The 18542-nt window shown below is 44.2% G+C and overlaps 1 protein-coding gene across 6 annotated transcripts in view; it reads left to right on the forward strand.

Moving 5' to 3' along the window:
- The window catches only part of DOT1L (DOT1 like histone lysine methyltransferase), a 107531-nt gene that overhangs the window by 71725 nt on the left and 17264 nt on the right, over window positions 1-18542 (forward strand). For 4 of the 6 annotated variants that reach the window (XM_048830964.2, XM_048830967.2, XM_048830965.2 and 1 more), the window contains 12 exons: window positions 52-286; window positions 778-891; window positions 2869-2960; window positions 6548-6649; window positions 8150-8287; window positions 9167-9292; window positions 10134-10618; window positions 10893-11016; window positions 11971-12117; window positions 15011-15140; window positions 16756-17372; window positions 18105-18310. In XM_048830964.2, the coding sequence (XP_048686921.2) occupies window positions 52-286; window positions 778-891; window positions 2869-2960; window positions 6548-6649; window positions 8150-8287; window positions 9167-9292; window positions 10134-10618; window positions 10893-11016; window positions 11971-12117; window positions 15011-15140; window positions 16756-17372; window positions 18105-18310 (2516 nt within the window). The remainder of the gene's footprint in view (window positions 1-51; window positions 287-777; window positions 892-2868; window positions 2961-6547; window positions 6650-8149; window positions 8288-9166; window positions 9293-10133; window positions 10619-10892; window positions 11017-11970; window positions 12118-15010; window positions 15141-16755; window positions 17373-18104; window positions 18311-18542) is intronic. The other 2 variants (XM_048830969.2, XM_048830966.2) reach the window with 2 other exon arrangements.

Consider the following 18542-nt stretch of genomic DNA (forward strand, 5'->3'; position numbering starts at 1 on the left):
AATGCAAATTGCTCAATATTAGAAAGCTTTTTCTCTTCAACATTTCTTTAGGATTCTGGTGCTGAAGAAGAAAAAGTTGGGACAAATGCAGTTAAAAAGACATCTCCCTCCAAAGCACGCAAGAAAAAGCTGAGTAAGAAAGGAAGGAAAATGGCAGGGCGGAAGCGAGGGCGTCCCAAGAAAATGAACACCGCAAATACAGAGCGCAAGACCAAGAAGAACCAAACTGCACTAGAGCTTCTGCATGCTCAAACTGTGTCTCAGACACCCTCATCCTCTCCTCAGGGTAAGCTGAGAAACTCAGCGGTTGTCAGTGGAAGAGCGTCGTCCGTATGAGTCTCAGTTAGTGTCCAGGAAAGTTTTTACTCTTAAGAGTGAATGCTCAGAGCTCTTTGTGTTCAGAGACCCACAGACTTCTAAATCTTTCTTGTCAGTTTCGCATACCTCCTCTCCCTGTTTTCTATTGCATTGTGACATTGTATCACCTGCCTTCCAGCTGGGATGATTGAGGCTCAGACAGCTGGCTGTTAATGTTAATCCAAACTTCTCCAGAATGGGGGGCAGCAGAACAGAGGGGTTGGCTGAGTTTGCCTTCACTGATGTGTTGAACACGAATCCTGAGTGTATTTTGAAAGCTGATCTGTTGCATGAGAGGCACTTAGCCAAGTTACTGGGTCCTGTGCTGTAAAAAAACATATTCCCCGATGGCAAAGGGCATCTTCCTCATTTGCTATGTTTCATTACTTAAAATGTGGTCTGCATTACTTTCTCCTCTAGATGCATACAAGTCACCTCATAGTCCATATTACCAACTACCTCCTAAAGTGCAACGGCATTCATCTAACCAACTGTTGGTGACTCCTACCCCACCTGCACTACAGAAGCTGCTAGGTAAGAGTTCCCCTTCTGATGCATAGAGAATGAAAGGAGTAAATAATGGGTTGATCACAGTTTACTATCTGGGTGGTGGTTTATATCATTGCTGTGATATAAAGATTCAAGGGAAACTGAAATACTAAAGCTTTAATTTTGGGGGAAGAAAGGTATATTTTAATACAAAACAGTGAAGTGCAAAATATTGCCAGCTGGAACTGGATTGGTAATGGGATATGGAGCATTTCACCTGAGGTCCCCTAAAATCAGTAGGCCTGTTTGGCCTTTGTGAAACTGGATTGGGTGGTGAGTGGGGTGGGGGGGGTCTTATTTTTTTTTCCTACATAACCAATGGCCTAATATCCCCTTTGTTGGCAATTCCAGCAGAGGACTGAATGTGCCATGGCGAGGCCATTTTGCTCTTAGGGATAGTCCCTTCAGAATAATGATGAGGTCCATTGGGGCCTGGGCAAAGGTGGTAGATGCATGCTGTATCAAATGAAATTTAGTCTCCATTGCCTTTTTAAATGGGGTATTTCACTAGCGCTAAAACACAAGTCAATAAAATGTCACTGTTAAAATTTGGACCATGTTGGCAACTATGTTGCTTGTTACAAGAACCTTTACACTGAAGATGCTAAACCTCTGATAACTAAGGAGAGGTTGTTCCTACAGTAAGTCTTTGTCTTGCATACATAACACTGCAGAAGGGAAGGGAGGACCTGCCAGTTCTCTTCCAGCCTCCACCAATTGCCAGTGTGTCCGTTCTTTTGCATGTTGCTTAAGTTGAAGCCTTGGTCTACGTTTACTGCAATTGACTGGGTTTCAGCTCTCATGTGGCATGAGGGAAAAGGACAGACACTGCTGGTCCAGAAACAACTCTGCATTATTTTAAAATAAGACGGTGCTTTAACTTAACGAATAAGGAACATGGGGGGCAGAATTCTGTTTTCCCAGAACCAGAAAGCAAAGTAGAAAAATAAAATCAGATGTTCTGAGGGTTTTGGAGGACAGTGAGGCTATATGGTCAGGGAGTCTGTTCTAGATGTAAAAGATGGTGTGAGGAAAAAATGTGGAGTCCTTTCTAGGAGGAGACCTGGAGAGCAGTAAGATGAGTTAAAATGGCAAAGTATAGGAAGTAAGCAACAAGAGTTGAGTTCTGTATAAGACACAGTGCCTTGAAGATTAGGAAGAAATTGGAAGTCAGTGAAGAGATCAAGGATCACTGTCATGGTGGGAGGGAATCGGTGAGAAAGATGGCTTTAACTGTGGCTTGATGGATAGACTTGAGGGGTGCATTGTGATTAGGGAGATTACAATTAATCAAGAGCATGGACTGAAGTTTTGCAGTGAGGATGGAGAGGAAGGGGGAGAATTTTGGGGTATTGTAAAGAACAAGTAGAGTTTCACAGCTGTTTAGCTGTGAAGGAGGAAGGAGTAGAATGACCCCAGGCTGTGAGACTGGAAGGATGTTGGAGCACCGTGAGTGCATTTCTGTCATGATTATAATGGGTTGCCTGTTTTATTGCTCCTGCTTGCATTAAAGTCCATTAAGAAACTCCTTTTTCAACACACACATCATTAGGGTCCATCAGCTTCCTGTCTGCTTCCTGAAAATGTGCTCTTAGAAATGTTATAATGAGGGAGCTAATCTATGTGGTTAATGCATGACGCACAGACCAGCTAAGGGTCTAAGTAATATGCTATTGGAGAAAGTTCCAGGTTAGTTTTCTTAAAACATTAGTTTTCTTGCAAAGGAAAGCACATTACTGGAATAACCATTCCTAGAGCAAAAAGATGGTGCAAAACTATTGTATTTAAAATAATTGAGGTCAGCTTGCATTGTAACTAGGAGTTTTCAGCATTCACCAGAGTGAGCTCTACAGCCTCAGTGTACATGTTAACCCCTGCAAAAGGCAGTAGGGAGAAACCATGGTCCAAAATAGTCTTAAATTGTTTTTCTCCCCTTCCGTCCTCCATGCATTTGTGTTACAGACTCTTTTAAGATCCAATACATGCAGTTCATGGCGTACATGAAAACTCCTCAGTACAAAGCAAACCTGCAACAGTTACTGGAGCAGGAAAAGGTGAGTGTCTTTTTTTTTAAATTGGTCTCCTGACCATTTCTAGCTATAGATGTACAGCCTCCACATCCCCTTCCACAGATATTTGAGAAAATGCCACAGACCCAGAATTCCAGATCAGTATTTACATAATTCCACTGTAGCCCCTGACAGAGTTAAAGGGCCCTGCTTAAGAGAGACAATGCCTTTTTGCTTAAGGCACAGGACTGAGAGTCCTGTGTTCTATTCTCAGCTGTGCCACCAATTTACTGTGACCTTGATGAAGTTTCTTTGCCTCTCTGTCCCTGTTTCCCCTGTAAAATGGGGATAATGTTCCCTTTTTTCACAGGATTGTCCAGATTTAATTCGTTGTTAAATTCCTTTTCATTAAACTCTGTTAAATATGGTTGAGCTATTTGCCTGAATATGGGATCACCTGTACAGACGAAAATGAGGGTTTCCCAACACTAAAAATAGCAGACAGATAGCAGGAATTGAACTTTCAAGAGAAAGTAGTGCCACACTTTAAAGCACCACCATTTCAGTGGCCGCTCTTTCCTCTGATGAGCTGCAGAAGAGAAGGTGACCAAAAGTTACATGAGATGGTCTTTTCCAAACTGGAAATCTCAGTTACAATCTCAGTCAGGTAATTGTGGCTCAGTAAGAGCTATTCTGAGATCACAGATGGGTCATATGGGACAATAAAATTGTGCTAGAGAAGATAAAATATCCCTTATTCTGGTTTTCTGGAATAGTGTCCATTGAAAGCTAATCTCTGAGTCAAAATGCCTTTTACAGTAGTATGTGTGGAAACCAGGAATTGCAATGAACCCTAGGCTATAACCCTCAAACTAATTTAACATCAAGAAGTTGGTTTGTTCACCTTATAATAAATGGAAGAACTAAAACAAAAGTAAAGGAATAGCCAACAGTCACACAGCAGGTTGGATAAAATATCCGTAAGTCCCTGAATAGGTGTTGGGGCATGTTATAAAAACCTAGAGCGATGTCTGTAAGGTGCTTGAGAGCCTAATGGAAAGCATTATAGTTGTAAAATTTATTATGCATGAGCTTCCAGTTCAGCTGAGCAAATAAGTATTTGGTACAGTAGCTGAACCAAAAAAACCCACCCCTTGTTTGTTCTGAACCAAAACTGATTTTTCCCCCCTGTTTTTTCCCTCAACAAAATGAAAATCGGAAACTTTTGCTTGTTGATTCAAACAAAATGTTGAGTCCAATTGACATTTCTGAAACTTTTCAAGTTTTTTGGCTAAAACTATTTGCTGAATTTGCAAATTGTTTCCATGCCTGAAAAAAATGCATTTTGGGGTAAAATTCATAAATGCTTGCTGTGACCACAAAAGTCTCGCAGCTCTCCTTTCAGTGCTCTGCTACAGCAGAGCTATCTGTCCAGCAGAGGGAGTACAAGTTCACTATCCAAATATCTTTTCCTTCTTGGTTTTGCCCCAGTTAGGGAATTAATGAATGCCCTTGAAAATAGGGATTGTGATTACGGAGCCAGAATAATGGTTCTTCCGCACAACTCTACCTACACAGTAACATTCTAACCCTCAACACCTTGGGTCTTCCATTTCTAAGCCTCTGCCAATCTCAGAGAAGAATGCTGCTGGATTATTCCTATGATGTGATACGCAATCCAGGGTAATAGCATAAAGTCACCAGCCTGTTTCACAGACTTTATAGACTTTGCACTGTTCTCCATATGGGAAGGCTGGTGTTAGCCTTTGGTGAGAATGGTCAACCACTGCTTGCTGCATTCACTGTGCAAGAAGTGCTTTGAGGCATTGTCAGTGATGTTTGACAGTCCCCTACCACTTCGGCTTATGGTCCCCTGAGAAACAGAGGACAAAAAATCCTTCTGTTCACATGCTTGGTGTCAGGAAAATGAGCAGCATAAAGTTAATTCTGTCCTCTTGCACAGCCTATTGTGCTGTATACTGGAGTTGTGATTTCAGACGGTATGGACGAGGGCAAGTTGGTGATGGTATCTAACACCTTTTTCTCCCTGGGGTAAACTAAAATGTGAAACTTTATTTGTAAGTCAAAATCTCTTCATGGAGTGTAGTATTGGGCACTGAGAGAATCACTAGTTAAGAATTGTGAAACCTGAATCCCAAACTGCTCTGGCTAAATAACTTGTTCTGTGGTATGTACTGGTTACAGTACTGCCTCTGACTATGTGTCTTATTATGAAAACCTAAATGTTTTTAATAAAGCTTCTGAAGTGCTAGTATACTAATGTACCTTTAGATGGAGCTATCAGCTACTGTACTGGCTGTAACACTTAATGAAATGCTAGGTGTTCATAGCACAAATCATTTCACAGCCTCACCTAAGCAATGGGTTTAGTGCCATGGTGATTGTGTGTTTTCCCTTCCCAAAATCCTTGGAGGAGGTGACAAAGGGGGGGGTTGATGGTTGCAGAAGTATTACATTCGACATTTTCCCCTATGTGTAGAACATTGCTCCTTATCCAGATGGATAGCTCTTGAGTGCAAGACCCCTTCTTTTTCCCATCTTCAGCCCTTAGCAGTGAATACTTTGCTCCTGCAGAAATCCCCTCTAGAGCTGGGAGATAAATGGGGAAGAATCACAAATTTCTGGTTTCTTTTCCCCTCCACACACTATTGTTTTTCATAGAAATTTGAACCTTTTCCCAGTTCTACTCCTGTTCTTTGCAGGTATAGGGAGTATGGGAGACTGGGACACAGAAGCAAAAATGTAAGGCGTGCTTGTAGTGGTCTGGTGAATATTCTATGCATGAATTGCCCTAGAAATCAAAGGGAGAGCAGGTAGTGTAAGGAATTTTGAGAGAGGCTCCTCTAGGACATGACGTAACATATTTCTGATTTTTTCCCTGACATACTTTCGTTTACTGAAGTTCTTTGAAGAATATTCTGTGAGAACTTTGGGGATCTGTGTTCTATTCCCAGCTCAACCACAGACTTAGTGTGTCCTTGATGAGTCATTTAATCTCCTTGTGCTTCAGTTTCTCATGTATAAAATGTGGTTGGCACTTGAGTTGCTGAGAGATTATCCTGGTGAATACTACAGAGAAGCCTATAAATAAATATCTGTGACTTTGTGGATGAACCCATATTTTAAAACAATGTTAAACTCTAGGAAATACAGAGCTGCAGAAGTTGGAGATGGAAAAGGTCTATGAAGAAGTCTATTTCCTCTTCTCTTCTAGTGCAGGATCATTCTTAACTGTCCCATACAGTTTTTAATATTTCAGGTGATGGGACTTCCTCTGTTTATCTTGGAAGACCATGCCACAGTCTAATAGATCTCACTCTTACGATAGGTTTCAGAGTAGCAGCCGTGTTAGTCTGTATCCGCAAAAAGAAAAGGAGTACTTGTGGCACCTTAGAGATTAACAAATATATTTGAGCATAAGCTTTCGTGAGCTACAACTCACTTCGTCGGATATCATCGCCTTATGATAGGGTTCCTTATTCTTGCCTGTGTAAGCGTCTGTATCATTGAAATGCCAATTGGTGAGGTGGAACTTCCCACACACATTACAATGGGAGTCTGACATAAACTTTGTGGGGTGTGTTTTTTTTTTTTTTTTTTTACTTTTCCAGGAAAAGAACGCTCAGTTGCTGGGGACAGCACAACAGTTATTCACCCACTGCCAGGCACAGAAAGAGGAAATTAAACGGCTCTTTCAGCAAAAGCTCGATGAGGTATGGTTTGGCCTGGAGGAAATGGACTAAAAATGAATGTTTGCAGATAAATATTCTTTCTGGAAATTAATAATCCAACACTCTTGAAGTTTTGCTCTGGTTTCGACATCTTGGCTCCTTCCTGCAGGTGGCTGTCCAATGGAATGTATTTCCTTCTCTTGTCCAGTCCATCACTGTTGCTTAAGTTGTAGCTTACCAGTCCCACCACCATGTCTTGATCCCAGAAGAGGTGTTAGTGACAGTCCTCAGGGCTGATTTTCCATTAAGTAACCAAGGAGCACGCAGAAAGTACATTCATTTCCCCTAGTTGAGTAGACTTGCCAAGTCTGCCTAATCTTTCTCCAGAAAGTGCACGCCTGCACTTGGGCGATTCACAGGCTTTGTGTTGGCGTTATGTCACTACACCATTTTATTTGTGGATTTATGACCCTGTGCTCCAGCCACTTCTGCTTATGAAGGGGGAGAACAGAACATGCTTGGAAATTGAACAAAGGGATCAAATACAAATATCTTGCCACCCCAGAAGCAGTGATTTCATTCACCCGCAGCATAAAGATTGACAAAGTGATTGACAGTGGTGGGATTAAATCAGTAACTACACCCAAACCAGGCTAAACCGCCCTTACGCACAACATAGTCCTTGCTGCGCTGCTCAGCAGAGTCCTCAAAGCTTCATTGAATTGGTGCTGTGATTAAGCCCCTGGACTGCAAGAGTTCTGGGTTCAGTTCCTTGTTCGGTCAGACTGTGAGAGACCTAGGGCAAGTCATGTGATCTCTGGGACAGCATTTCTTCCACCTGCTGTCAGTCTTGTCTGCTTAGCCTGTGAACTCTTTGGGCTAGTCTAGAACTGTCAGGCCTTGACCTCATTTGGGGAGTCTTTGTGCTCCTCTGGTACTACCAATAACGTTGGGTGGCACAGAAATAATAGAACAGCTAGCCATATTTACCCACCACTTTTCATCTGTAGTGCTCTGTGTCTTGCAAAAGAGCTCAGCATTGTTGCCATTTCACAGATGGGGAAACTGAGGCACGGTAGCTTCCTATTTGCCTATAGTGGCTCTAAAAAGCATGGGGGAGGGTACAGTGGGACAAACTGGTGGGTACCACACCAGCTTGACAAATGCAGATAGGTCAAATGAAAGTTCAGAGGCCTACAAAGAAGCATGCTGCTTCACTGCATGAACAGGTGATCATATGGTCCAACTAGGGGTCAACTCCTGGTTTGTATTCCCAGCTTTGCCAGTGACTTGCTTGTGACTGCACAAGGTATCTCGCGTCTCTGCCTCAGTTACCCATCTGTAAAGTGGGAATGATGATGGTGATACACTGCCTCTCTGAAGCGTTGGGAAGTTTTAATAACAACTGTAAAAGTGGTGTGACTCCCCTAAAGACGGGCAATATAGAAATGTGAAATATTATTACTGTATGTGTGTGCCGACTCTGAAATTGGAATCCTGAGTCCCATTTGAATCTGATCCTTTCTCCCCCTCATCCTGTAGTTGGGAGTTAAGGCTCTGACATATAATGACCTGATTCAGGCTCAGAAAGAGATCTCTGCTCACAACCAGCAGCTGAAGGAACAGACAAAGCAGCTGGAGAAAGATAACAGTGAACTCAGGAACCAGAGCTTGCAGCTGGTACGTACTGTGCTTCCATATGACGAGCAATGTGTGAGCCAAGTGATGGCCATTTTATATATAGAAGGCAGGTCATGAATTGCTGTTTTCCCTTTTATATCTTAATGAGAACAAAAACTGAATGGAAATCTTCATTCCTCTAGAGCCTAGAAGAATGTTGTCCATGCAAAGAATGCTACACTGGTGATGGGAAGAGCTTGTGTGTCCAGTTCTTGTGCTCACTGTCTGGTTTCTGTGCTATCTGTGGCATTCCTCTAGTCCTAGACCTTTTGGCTTCTGAAAACAGTCACCGGTTGCTTTCTTTTCTTTCTCTTACTACTTAGTCAAGATGCATTTCAAAAGAATGAATCTTGATCCAAAGGGTGGGGTGGGTGGTCCATTCTCACAGACGACTTAATTGAAATCCAGAAGTTTTCTGAAGTGACAGCTGATTTGGGTGGCCCCAACCTCGTCCACAGTACGCAGCTGTGCAGACAGGCTCTGCGCATATGGGATAGCAGTTTGAAGTGGAGGTGATAGAACACCATGGACAAGAAGTTTGCCCAGGGCTCGCTTGGCTGTAGCTGTCATTTATATATCCGTCACTTTCAGCAGTTCGCACAGTTAATATTAGGGTGGTGGAGAAGCTGTATGCAGAAACATTTAGGGATGTTGAGTAATGTTAGCCTTATAAGCCCCAACTCCAGCTGCTTACATAGGGATTGGAAACCAATTTTTCTGTAAAGCTGCAGTGTTTGCCTTGAATTGAGAGCTAGTTCTCAGTATGATAGAAGTTTCCCTTCAAATTTCAGTGGAAAGGAGGATGGGATTCTGCCCTGCTCTATTGAGAGTTTGGAATTGTGAAACATGCCACTGACCAAGCCTTTAATGCACTTGCAGCTTAAAGCACGATGTGAAGAACTGAAGTTGGATTGGTCAACGCTGTCATTGGAGAGCTTACTGAAGGAAAAGCAGGCACTGAAGAATCAGATTTCTGAGAAACAAAAGCACTGTTTGGAATTGCAGGTAGAACCACGAGCAAATTTAGTGCCACTAGCTTGTAGTAGTATTCAGCCAGTATTCCAGTTAGGGCACATGTTCGTCTTTTTGCATTACGTGACATTGGAACATAAACCTGCTGCCATGGTAGTAGTATGACAAAATGATTAGAAGGTGGGTTGATAAAACTAGGAAGACCAAAGCTGCAGATAATCTTTCAGGTATACAAAGGGCAAATAATGGAAGTTTGCTTGGCCTCCAGTATTGCTCTGAGCTTCTGAACCTGAGCATCGGTTTATCAGTTTTTCTCCGTGTCCTTAAAATGCTTTGTCTAGTGAAAAGGAAGGTCCTATTGGTTTTGTTCTATTTCGTTCTGTTGCTCCTATATTGTATCTCCTGTGTGTGTCTCATGTCAGACATCACTTCCCATAGAAATATCTTGCCAAGAGGACTTTTCTTTTCACAGTGGGGTTGGTTCTCTTGGCTTCTCATAAGAAGTGGTAACCCAGTCCAAATGTGTTATCGGGCACATGGTTGGATACTCTTAGTATGGGGTGTGATTTCCCCCCACCCCCACCATCCAATTTAAATCTGACTTTTTACAGACTCTTTATTGGAAATTGTCTGACATGCTCTAGAAGATGTTCCCTAGTAGTCTGTTTGAACATTCTTTTTTCTACCTGTACCTTTGTTTCACAAATCCAGAGCGGTGTATTGAAATTTGTTTTTTAAATCATAGATTGTTTGCTTTGAGTTATCACCAAAAAAGGGGACACTTTTTCTGAGAAGCGTCTGGAAGGGAAAACTCCAAAATGTGGTATAATTCTTAGGTACAGTCTTTAATCTTTGTCCTCCTCTTCATTTAAAGATCAGCATTGTGGAGCTTGAGAAAAGTCAAAGGCAGCAGGAGCTCATGCAGCTGAAATCGTATATGCCTCCTGATGAGTCTCTGTCGGTACAACTACGCAATAAAAACCGTTTAAGCCGTGAGCCCGAGGCCGATCATGGCAGATTCCAACTTGAGCTTGAGTGCTCTAAATTTCCTATGCCCCACATCAATGGCATGAGCCCTGAACTGTCCATGAATGGCCATGCTACTCCCTATGAAATTCATAATGCTCTTAGCAGGCCCTCTTCCAAGCAGAACACCCCTCAATACATGACCTCTCACCTGGACCAAGAAATAATTCCTTGCACCCCAAACCACAGCAGCAGACAGAAGGTGGACAAGACAGCAGGCTTGTCCTTACCTGATTACACCAGGTTTTCCCCAGCTAAGATAGCCCTAAGGAGACACTTGAATCAGGACCATGCAGTCAATGGAAAAGCAACAACTAATGAGATACACCAGAGGTGAGAGTGGTTAGTTCCTGTGTTGGGAAATGAGGTGTGGTAATGCTTGTCGTGTTGCTGGTAATATACCTAGACAGTAGAAGAAAACAGAATCTCTGCCTAGACTTTAGTGTGGTAAAGCTTGGTGGCATAGTCATTTAACTGTAAGCCAGTATATCCAGCAATGCCAGTTGATCAGGTAAGCAAGGCAATAATGCCTTGAGTTTGTAATAGGAATTCATTTTGGACGAAGGGCATTAGAAGGTAAAAGCTGACGTGTACATCTTTGTTCCAGAGCTGACCATGTAAAAGAGAATGGCCTTACATATCCAAGCCCTGGCATTTCAAATGGCATAAAGCTGAGCCCTCAGGAAACTCGGCCCTCTTCCCCAGCGGCCTTACCCATTGCAGGCGAGAAGGTAAGGAAAGCGTTGGCTTCCCTGCACAGAGCTGTCAACAGAAATGATGCTTCTTACAGAGCAAAGAAATAAAAGCTCTAGGCTAGAAGGTGTGGACTCAGCCCTTTCTATGGCTACCAGAGAGGATGAACTCAGCATTGGGTGTAACATGAAATGGAAGATGTCAAAAGAAGGAACTGGATGGTGGAGAGAGTCTGGTTATGAACTAGGCTGGTGCCTTTCACTGAACTCTGTAAAATGAGTAGGTGGTTTTGCTCTAGTTCACTTAACCAGTCTCTGCTGGGTGTTGGCCTCAGCAGAGAGGCTGAGGAGAGAATGTACCATGGCGTGTCAACTATGCTCTCCCATGGAGAGGTGCCCGTTCTGGAGCAGGGTAGAGGCACGCGAGCGGGTGGCAGTGATGATTGCACTGCTGCTGCCTGCTCTGTGTCTGCTCTGTGGATAGAGGGCTTCTGCCTACAGATTTGTTGGACAAACACCTTTCACCAGCAGCAAATCAATGGTTACGTTTCTCATTGATGTAAATGTTGAGAAATAAGAGGCTGTGAATCCCCAAGCACAGGTAAGGATGTGAGGAAACAAGCTTTCGTAAACTCCCTCCCTCTCCCCCTTGAGGCCCACATCAGAGCCTCCCTCCTTCCTGTCCAAGGTGATCTGGTTCAGATTCCTTAGGAAACCGCTGTTCGTCTATGGTCGCAGTGGGTTGTTGGCTGAACTGATGTGCTGTCAATTTGCAACACATTCAAACTTCCCAAACACCCTTTTCTCGTATATAACATGCTGCCTGATGGGAAAAAATACAACAGCAAAGTGCCTGGGGAAAAATGCACACAGCTTATTTGTATATAAAAACGTCAACATGTGCAGAGAAGTAGCAGGGTTTGATCGTCGTTGGGGGAAACTCACTAGTGAGTAACAAGCCCCCTTTGAAACAGGCTGCCTTTGTGTTCGCAGGTTTTGCGAGAGAGGACTTCTGCGAGTAATGGAGAAACTATCACCAGTCTACCTATCAGTATTCCTCTCAGCACGGTGCAGCCCAATAAACTCCCTGTTAGTATCCCTCTGGCCAGCGTAGTCCTACCTAGCCGTGTTGAGAAGGTGGTGAGTAAGGGATTGTCAACACTTTCCATCCCTAACTAAAAACCAAACTGGGGAATAGTCATATACCGTGCACCAGAATCCTGGCTGGGACGTTGAGCTAGAATACCCTTGCTGCTTTTGGAGTGGCTGCTGACGCTGTCTCTCTACCTGGATCTTGGACAGTTATTTTCCTAGAGTATGTTAGACCAGCATGTGTCCTGGACAGGGTGGGAGATGAAGTTCCTGCGCCAAACAACTTAGTTCTGAATCTGTGGCATGCTGGAGGGGCAGGCATAGTCTAATGGGTAGGACATGGGCCTATGAGTGAGGAATCCCAAGTGCTAATTTCAGCTCCGCCACTGATTTCCTAGGTGACACCGGGCAAATGAAGGTCTGTCTTGGTTTGCTCATTGGTATAATGGGGCTACCTCGTGTGGGTGCTGAGGTTGAGTTTGCACGGTGTTTTGAAATTGTCACACTCCAAGCATGAGCTGTTGCAGTGGTGTTGACTTTTCAGCTTTCACAACTGGAAATGTTTTGGGACTCTTTTTTTGTGATCTCAGCAGACCCTTATGCTGGTGTGTGTTCCCAAGGGGAAGAGCATGAAAAGGACAGTGGGGGAGGGAGGATCAGTGCTTGACAGAGCAGGGATGTAAGGCATCCAGTTCCCACCAGTGCTTCTGCCAAAGGGGATTCCAGTAGATTACTAAGGAGCATTCACTACCTTTCTGTGGGAAGCATGGATTTGGAATCTAACTGGATGGTAGTGGAGGAAAGAGGAGGGTTAATGACTCCCTTCTCAGCCCATTGAACCATCTCAGACTGGCTGGATGCTTCCCAGTTTGTGACCACCAGTGTGGTGTTTGAGTCCCCTCCAGCAGATCACCAGTACAGCCTTGTGCAGCAACATACAATTGGACATAAACTTCCCCCTGTAGCCCGCTTTCCGTCATGGGAGAGGGAAAGATCTCTCCAGCCTGAGATCATGTATCCCATGGCTTCTGCCAGCCTCCCCCTTGTACTTCCTTCATGTCCTTTAATTGTTCCTAGTTGATGGGTTGATTGCTCTTATTAGCTCAACAGCCTCCTGCCTAATTAAGCCATTAAGCACCCATCCCCCCAATTAAATCCATTCGGGGGCAGGGAGGAGAGCTAGTATCTTAGGGGCCAGAGTGCTGGGTCTGCTCTAGCACTCTTTTACAGGGGGTTCTTTCTTTGATGAACTAAATAAGGGATCATTAGACAGATGCCACAGCGAGCTGCAGTTGGAGGGTATTGTAGTCTGACTCCCCATGTTCCTTCTCACAGCAAAAGGCCTTGCAGTTGTGTTGGAGAGCCCCTGTTGTCTTAGTTCCAGGCAGATACATCTCTTAAAATGGAGGAAGGTGGCATCGGTATAGAATTACATTGCTGCCCTTGGGAGTTAGTGCCTTCTTTGGGAAATATCCCTTGCTGAAAGCTGGTTTTGCAAAGGGAGAGCTCGATTCTGAAGTCTGTGAGCACCTGCAATGTGTGCGTACATGCACTGGGCCAGATCCTCAGCTGGTGTAGTGTGGGATAGTTCCATAGAACTCAGTGGGCCTATGCTGACTTGTATCAGGTGGGAATCTGGTGCTCTCTTTAGTGTTCCTGATGGCTTATTCATTATGGATGCATTCTGAGAACAGAAATACTCGGGATGACACCAGGCCTTCAGTCTGTGTGCACGTCTCACTGATTTCAGGGGAGCTGTGTGTATGAACTGAGGGTGCGATAAAGCTCTTTGTTTCTTTTCCCATCTACACTAAAACTACGGTTCGAGGGATCTCATTACCACACAGTTGTCTTGAGTCAAAGGCAGAGGGACCCTCTTTGATGTGTTTGTACAGCCACTACCACATTGGGATCTGGTCCATGACACGGGCTGGTAGATGCGAACTCAATATAAATAATAAAAGTTGTAGTGTAGATGGGATCTAACTGTGTCCCGTAACTGGGCTAACCCTTGAATAGAACAAACCTCTAACCCAGTGGTGGAACGCTCTTAGGTCATGTCTAACCAATCACTATTAACTATGATGTAGCTGCAGTGGGTTTGTCCCCTAATCTAAACAGATCTGTGGCTTGGTTATAGCTGCAGGCATTGATGGGACCAAAGAGTAAACCCTTGTACACATTGTTGAGTTAAGCCTTTGTTCCTCAAAGGAGAGGAGTCACTTCCGTCCCTTTCCTCTCTCTGGTTTGTGAGCACAGGTTACAGGCTTGTCTAACATCTGAGTTTAGTCTGGGACCCTGGGAACCCTGTCAAACCAAGCACTTCCTTGTGCTTTTGGAAAATGTGGCATTGTATGTGAAACCAGCAATTCTAGAAACAAGCTACAACACAGTAGCAGGAATGCTACCGAGGCTCTGGAATTACTGCAGGACTCTAATTTGCGCACCAATACGTTCCTAGCTATATGAGGTCGGAGACGGTAATTTTTATTCCAGGTGCCAGATTTTTTTTGGTGGGGAGCGGAATATTCCTTGTGCATGGACAATGACGCTTCAGGAGACGATCAGATGAAGCCCCTGGGATCCTACAGTGCAGTCCCCAGGGCCTGGCTCTCACTGCTAATACAGAAGGTGTCGTCTGCAGAGAGGTCATGTCCCAGCATGCCGTGATGCGTTGTGGTGGGAAGATTGTTACATGCTGGGACATGACGTCTCTGCAGGCTACATGAAACTAGATGCAGCGAGTTGCCAATGCAGCCCTTGGTTTGGGCAGCCTGGAGTTAAACTGCAATTTTCTGAAAATAGACAAAGCCTAGAAGGTTTAGGGAATCCAGAGGGATTTAAAGCCACAAACCTACAAACGCCCATGAGTTCTGTTAAATGAACGGCTATTGAACAAACTTTCTGGACTGAAGTGCCTGTGTTTTTTCGCCTCCTCCAGAGAAGCACACCTAGTCCAGTTCATCAGAATCGAGACTCGTCGTCAACACTTGAAAAACAGTATGGTGCTAGTTCTCATAATGGCGTAAGCAATGCTGCTGGAAATAAGTCACTGGCTTTGGCTACCTCAGGTAATGAACTCCTCTCTACGGAGCCTCCATGTCTCTTAGCAATAACTCTCGTCATTATGTGTGTTTGAGCTTTTGGGCACTTGGGATTGAGAGCCCCTGGTGCTGCAGAGAGCTGGATGTATGGTGCAGTTTCATATCAAGAGATTGAATGTTCCTGGGTTAAGGAGAAGGACCTGGATTGGGGGTGTATGTAGTAGGGCTGAAAAAACACAGAGAAGGGAAGGGTCATTCATTAGTGAAAACATATGAGTGTGGCAGTTCAGACAAAAGAATCACAAACCAAGATGGGCAGTGTGTTCCCGTTGGTCAGTCTTGACCACCTAGTGCGAGAAGTCCCCCTTAGGCTCTCTTCCAGCATCTGTATAGATTGAATTTACTCACATCCAACTGCTTGCCCGTGTGTGGCCCCTCTTATCCTCCCGATTCTCCTAGCTGCAGTTGCTGTGTGGAATGCTGGCAGACCATTGCCTCTAGCTCTTCCTCTCATCAGCACAAATAAAGGATGGAACAGATGGTCTCCCCACCCTTGGGGAAATCCTACCTCCAGCTGTACTGCTATGGTGGATCCTGTTGCTCCCCAGTAATCTGAGCACATTCCCAAAGGGAACCCTGGCACAAAGAGAAATGAGTCAGGCCTTTTTCAGTAGTCTGGAAAGGCAGCTGTTGACTTTGTGTCTGCCACTCTCAACAACAGGGAGCTTAGCAAACCCACTGCTCTCCTACACTCCATTCAAGGGGCAGGAGCCGTTTCCCAAAAAAGCACCCAGAGACGCTTTATTCAGGCTTCTTAGGACTAGTGAGTGCCTCTTCAGCATAGCCTGCAGGAAGCACTCTTCCACAGCTGTATCCTCATCAGACTTGCACTGTCATTCTTCCTCAGTGCTCCCCACCCTCAGGGGCTTTGTGTGATTAACATCCTTTCAGCAGATAAGGGTTGAAGGAAGCTCACTCTGAAGCCAATTATAGTCAGTGCTGTAGAGTAACATTGGGTTCCCAGATCCCCTTAGTCCCAACTATCCCAGGAAAGAAGGCCTTATCTAAATTCCATTCATGATGCATTGCTGCAGATACTTACTGAACTTCATTACTTCCCTTTTCCTCAACTCCCACATGGGTTCCTTCAGTCCCCTGACTTCCTGAAGTTTTCCACAGTTTTCTCCCTGCTTCCTTTTGGTTTGAGCTATGGGATGGGGCTAGGTGTGCAGATGACAGCCTCTTTGGAAGGAAACTTGTGGTTGGCTGGAGCAGAGAGATTCTTGGGTTCTAATCCAAGGTGAGCATTTTATCCTGAGAAGGCACTTGAGCTGTGACAAAGGTTGGGTTAAAGGCAGGACACTTGCATGTTATGTATGAACTTTTGTGAGTCCGTAAAAGGGAGCAGAGTGAACTGACAGATCTAACTTAATTCACCAATGCATGCAGCTATGTTCTTGGCTTCACTGTATGATGGGCAGCCTTGCAGAGTTCAGTACATGGTATTATGCAGATGACTAGGAGTTATTGCTTTCCCAGAATTGCCAGTTAGGATAGTTGAACACTCAGACATATCCCAGAAATTTAGCACTGGCAGGTATACATCATTGCTTTTATTGAGTGAGACTTTCCCTTTCCACAGGTTTTTCATATTCTTCTGGCTCCATGGCAGTTAATGGAACACTTTCAAACAGCCCAGCCCACCTTAACCATAGTGTTGATCAGGCAGCTGTGGACGACCCCGGGAGTTTGTTTAACTCAGTAGGGTCTCGGAGCTCCACTCCACAATACCCTTCTTTGCTAATGATGCAGTCACGGAACTCTGGGCAGAACTCCCCGGCTCACCAGCACTCAGCAAGCCCCAAGTTAAATGGTGCCTCTCAGAGCATGGTAGGGGTTCTGCAGTATGTGGATGCTCAGAAGATGTTTACCGAAGGAACAAAGGGGGAACTTCAGCCTGATGCCGCCTTTTCAGATCCTGAGAATGAGGCCAAGAGAAGAATCATCTTCACAATCTCTCCTAGTACAGGAAGTGTAAAACAGTCTCCTTCTAACAAGCACAGTCCCCTGACTGCAAGCATTCGGATGGACTGTGGCCAAGCATACATGCAGGATGGGAAGAAACGAGGTCGAAGGAAGAGATCCTCCACTGGGAATCTAAACATGAACTCTGGGGTGTCCCCTAAACGCAAATCCTTACCAACTGTGGCTGGACTCTTTGCTCAGCCTTCAGGCTCACCGCTTAATATAAACTCAATGGTAAGGAAAAGAATGGTGGGAGTTACGGCTAAGTGTAGGTATGTTTGGCATGTCAGTACTGTACATTGTTACAATTTTGGCGTTCTGGACTATAGCATAAAAACCAATGTGAACATGTTCCTCTAAGAGCCAACAGGTTGTTGAAAGTTACAATGATCAATTTAGATGTAGTTACAGAATCTTCTAAGTCCTCTTACCTTCCCCTCAAAAAATTCTATTAAGTATTAAACAGAATCTTTAACAAAATAATTCTGATTCTCCAAGTGATCGTGAAACATGTTTGCTTTTTGTGAAATCAGAATTTTACCCCGTCTAAAATACATTCATTAAGTGACTTGAGTGCTTATGTCCCATTGACTTTAAGCAAATACTATTCAGTAAGTGTTATCTTAAAACACACAGCAGATGTTTCTAATGAAGACCTGTAGGTTGTATTCATCATGGCATCAGAAATTGATATTTGAGGTGAAATGTTCTTTCCCTTTTTTCATGCATTTAACTGCCTAATTTTATCATCTTCAGGGTCAAGTATTCAGCCATGAAAGCTCAGAAAGGCAGCCAAACCTTGTGCAGGGATTTTAGGGTTGTGACACTGAAGGATAGCATGACTTTTGGTGTCAAACGCTAAGCTAGTCTTAAAGCTGAAAGCCAAGTGTGCGTGAATACTGTCTTATGAAGTTCTTTACTAAAAGAATATTTTCATCTTTAACATTTTTTTTCTTCCCACCCCAGGTCAATAACATTAATCAGCCTTTAGAAATAACGGCCATTTCCTCCCCTGAAAACTCCCTGAAGAACTCTCCTCTTCCCTACCAGGACAATGACCAGCCTCCAGTGTTGAAAAAAGAGAAGCCCCTGATTCAGACCAACGGCGTTCGTTACTCGCCACTGACTTCGGATGAAGAGCAGGGATCGGAAGATGAGCACAATAGCACCAGGTGAATATAACTCTGTCGATGTCCGGTTAGCAGCTTTATCTGATCTGAAGATAGGGTGACCAGATGTCCTGATTTTATAGGGACAGTCCCGATTTTTGGGTCTTTTTCTTATATAGGCTTCTTTTACCCTCCACCCCGTCCCGATTTTTCACATTTGCTTTCTGGTCACCCTATCTGAAGATGCAGCTTTCTAGGCCTGGTCTGTTAGTTCTCCAAGTACAAAGATCTATCT

The sequence above is a fragment of the Caretta caretta genome, chromosome 25 (genome assembly GCF_965140235.1).
Source record: "Caretta caretta isolate rCarCar2 chromosome 25, rCarCar1.hap1, whole genome shotgun sequence".
Taxonomy (NCBI): Eukaryota; Metazoa; Chordata; order Testudines; family Cheloniidae; genus Caretta; species Caretta caretta.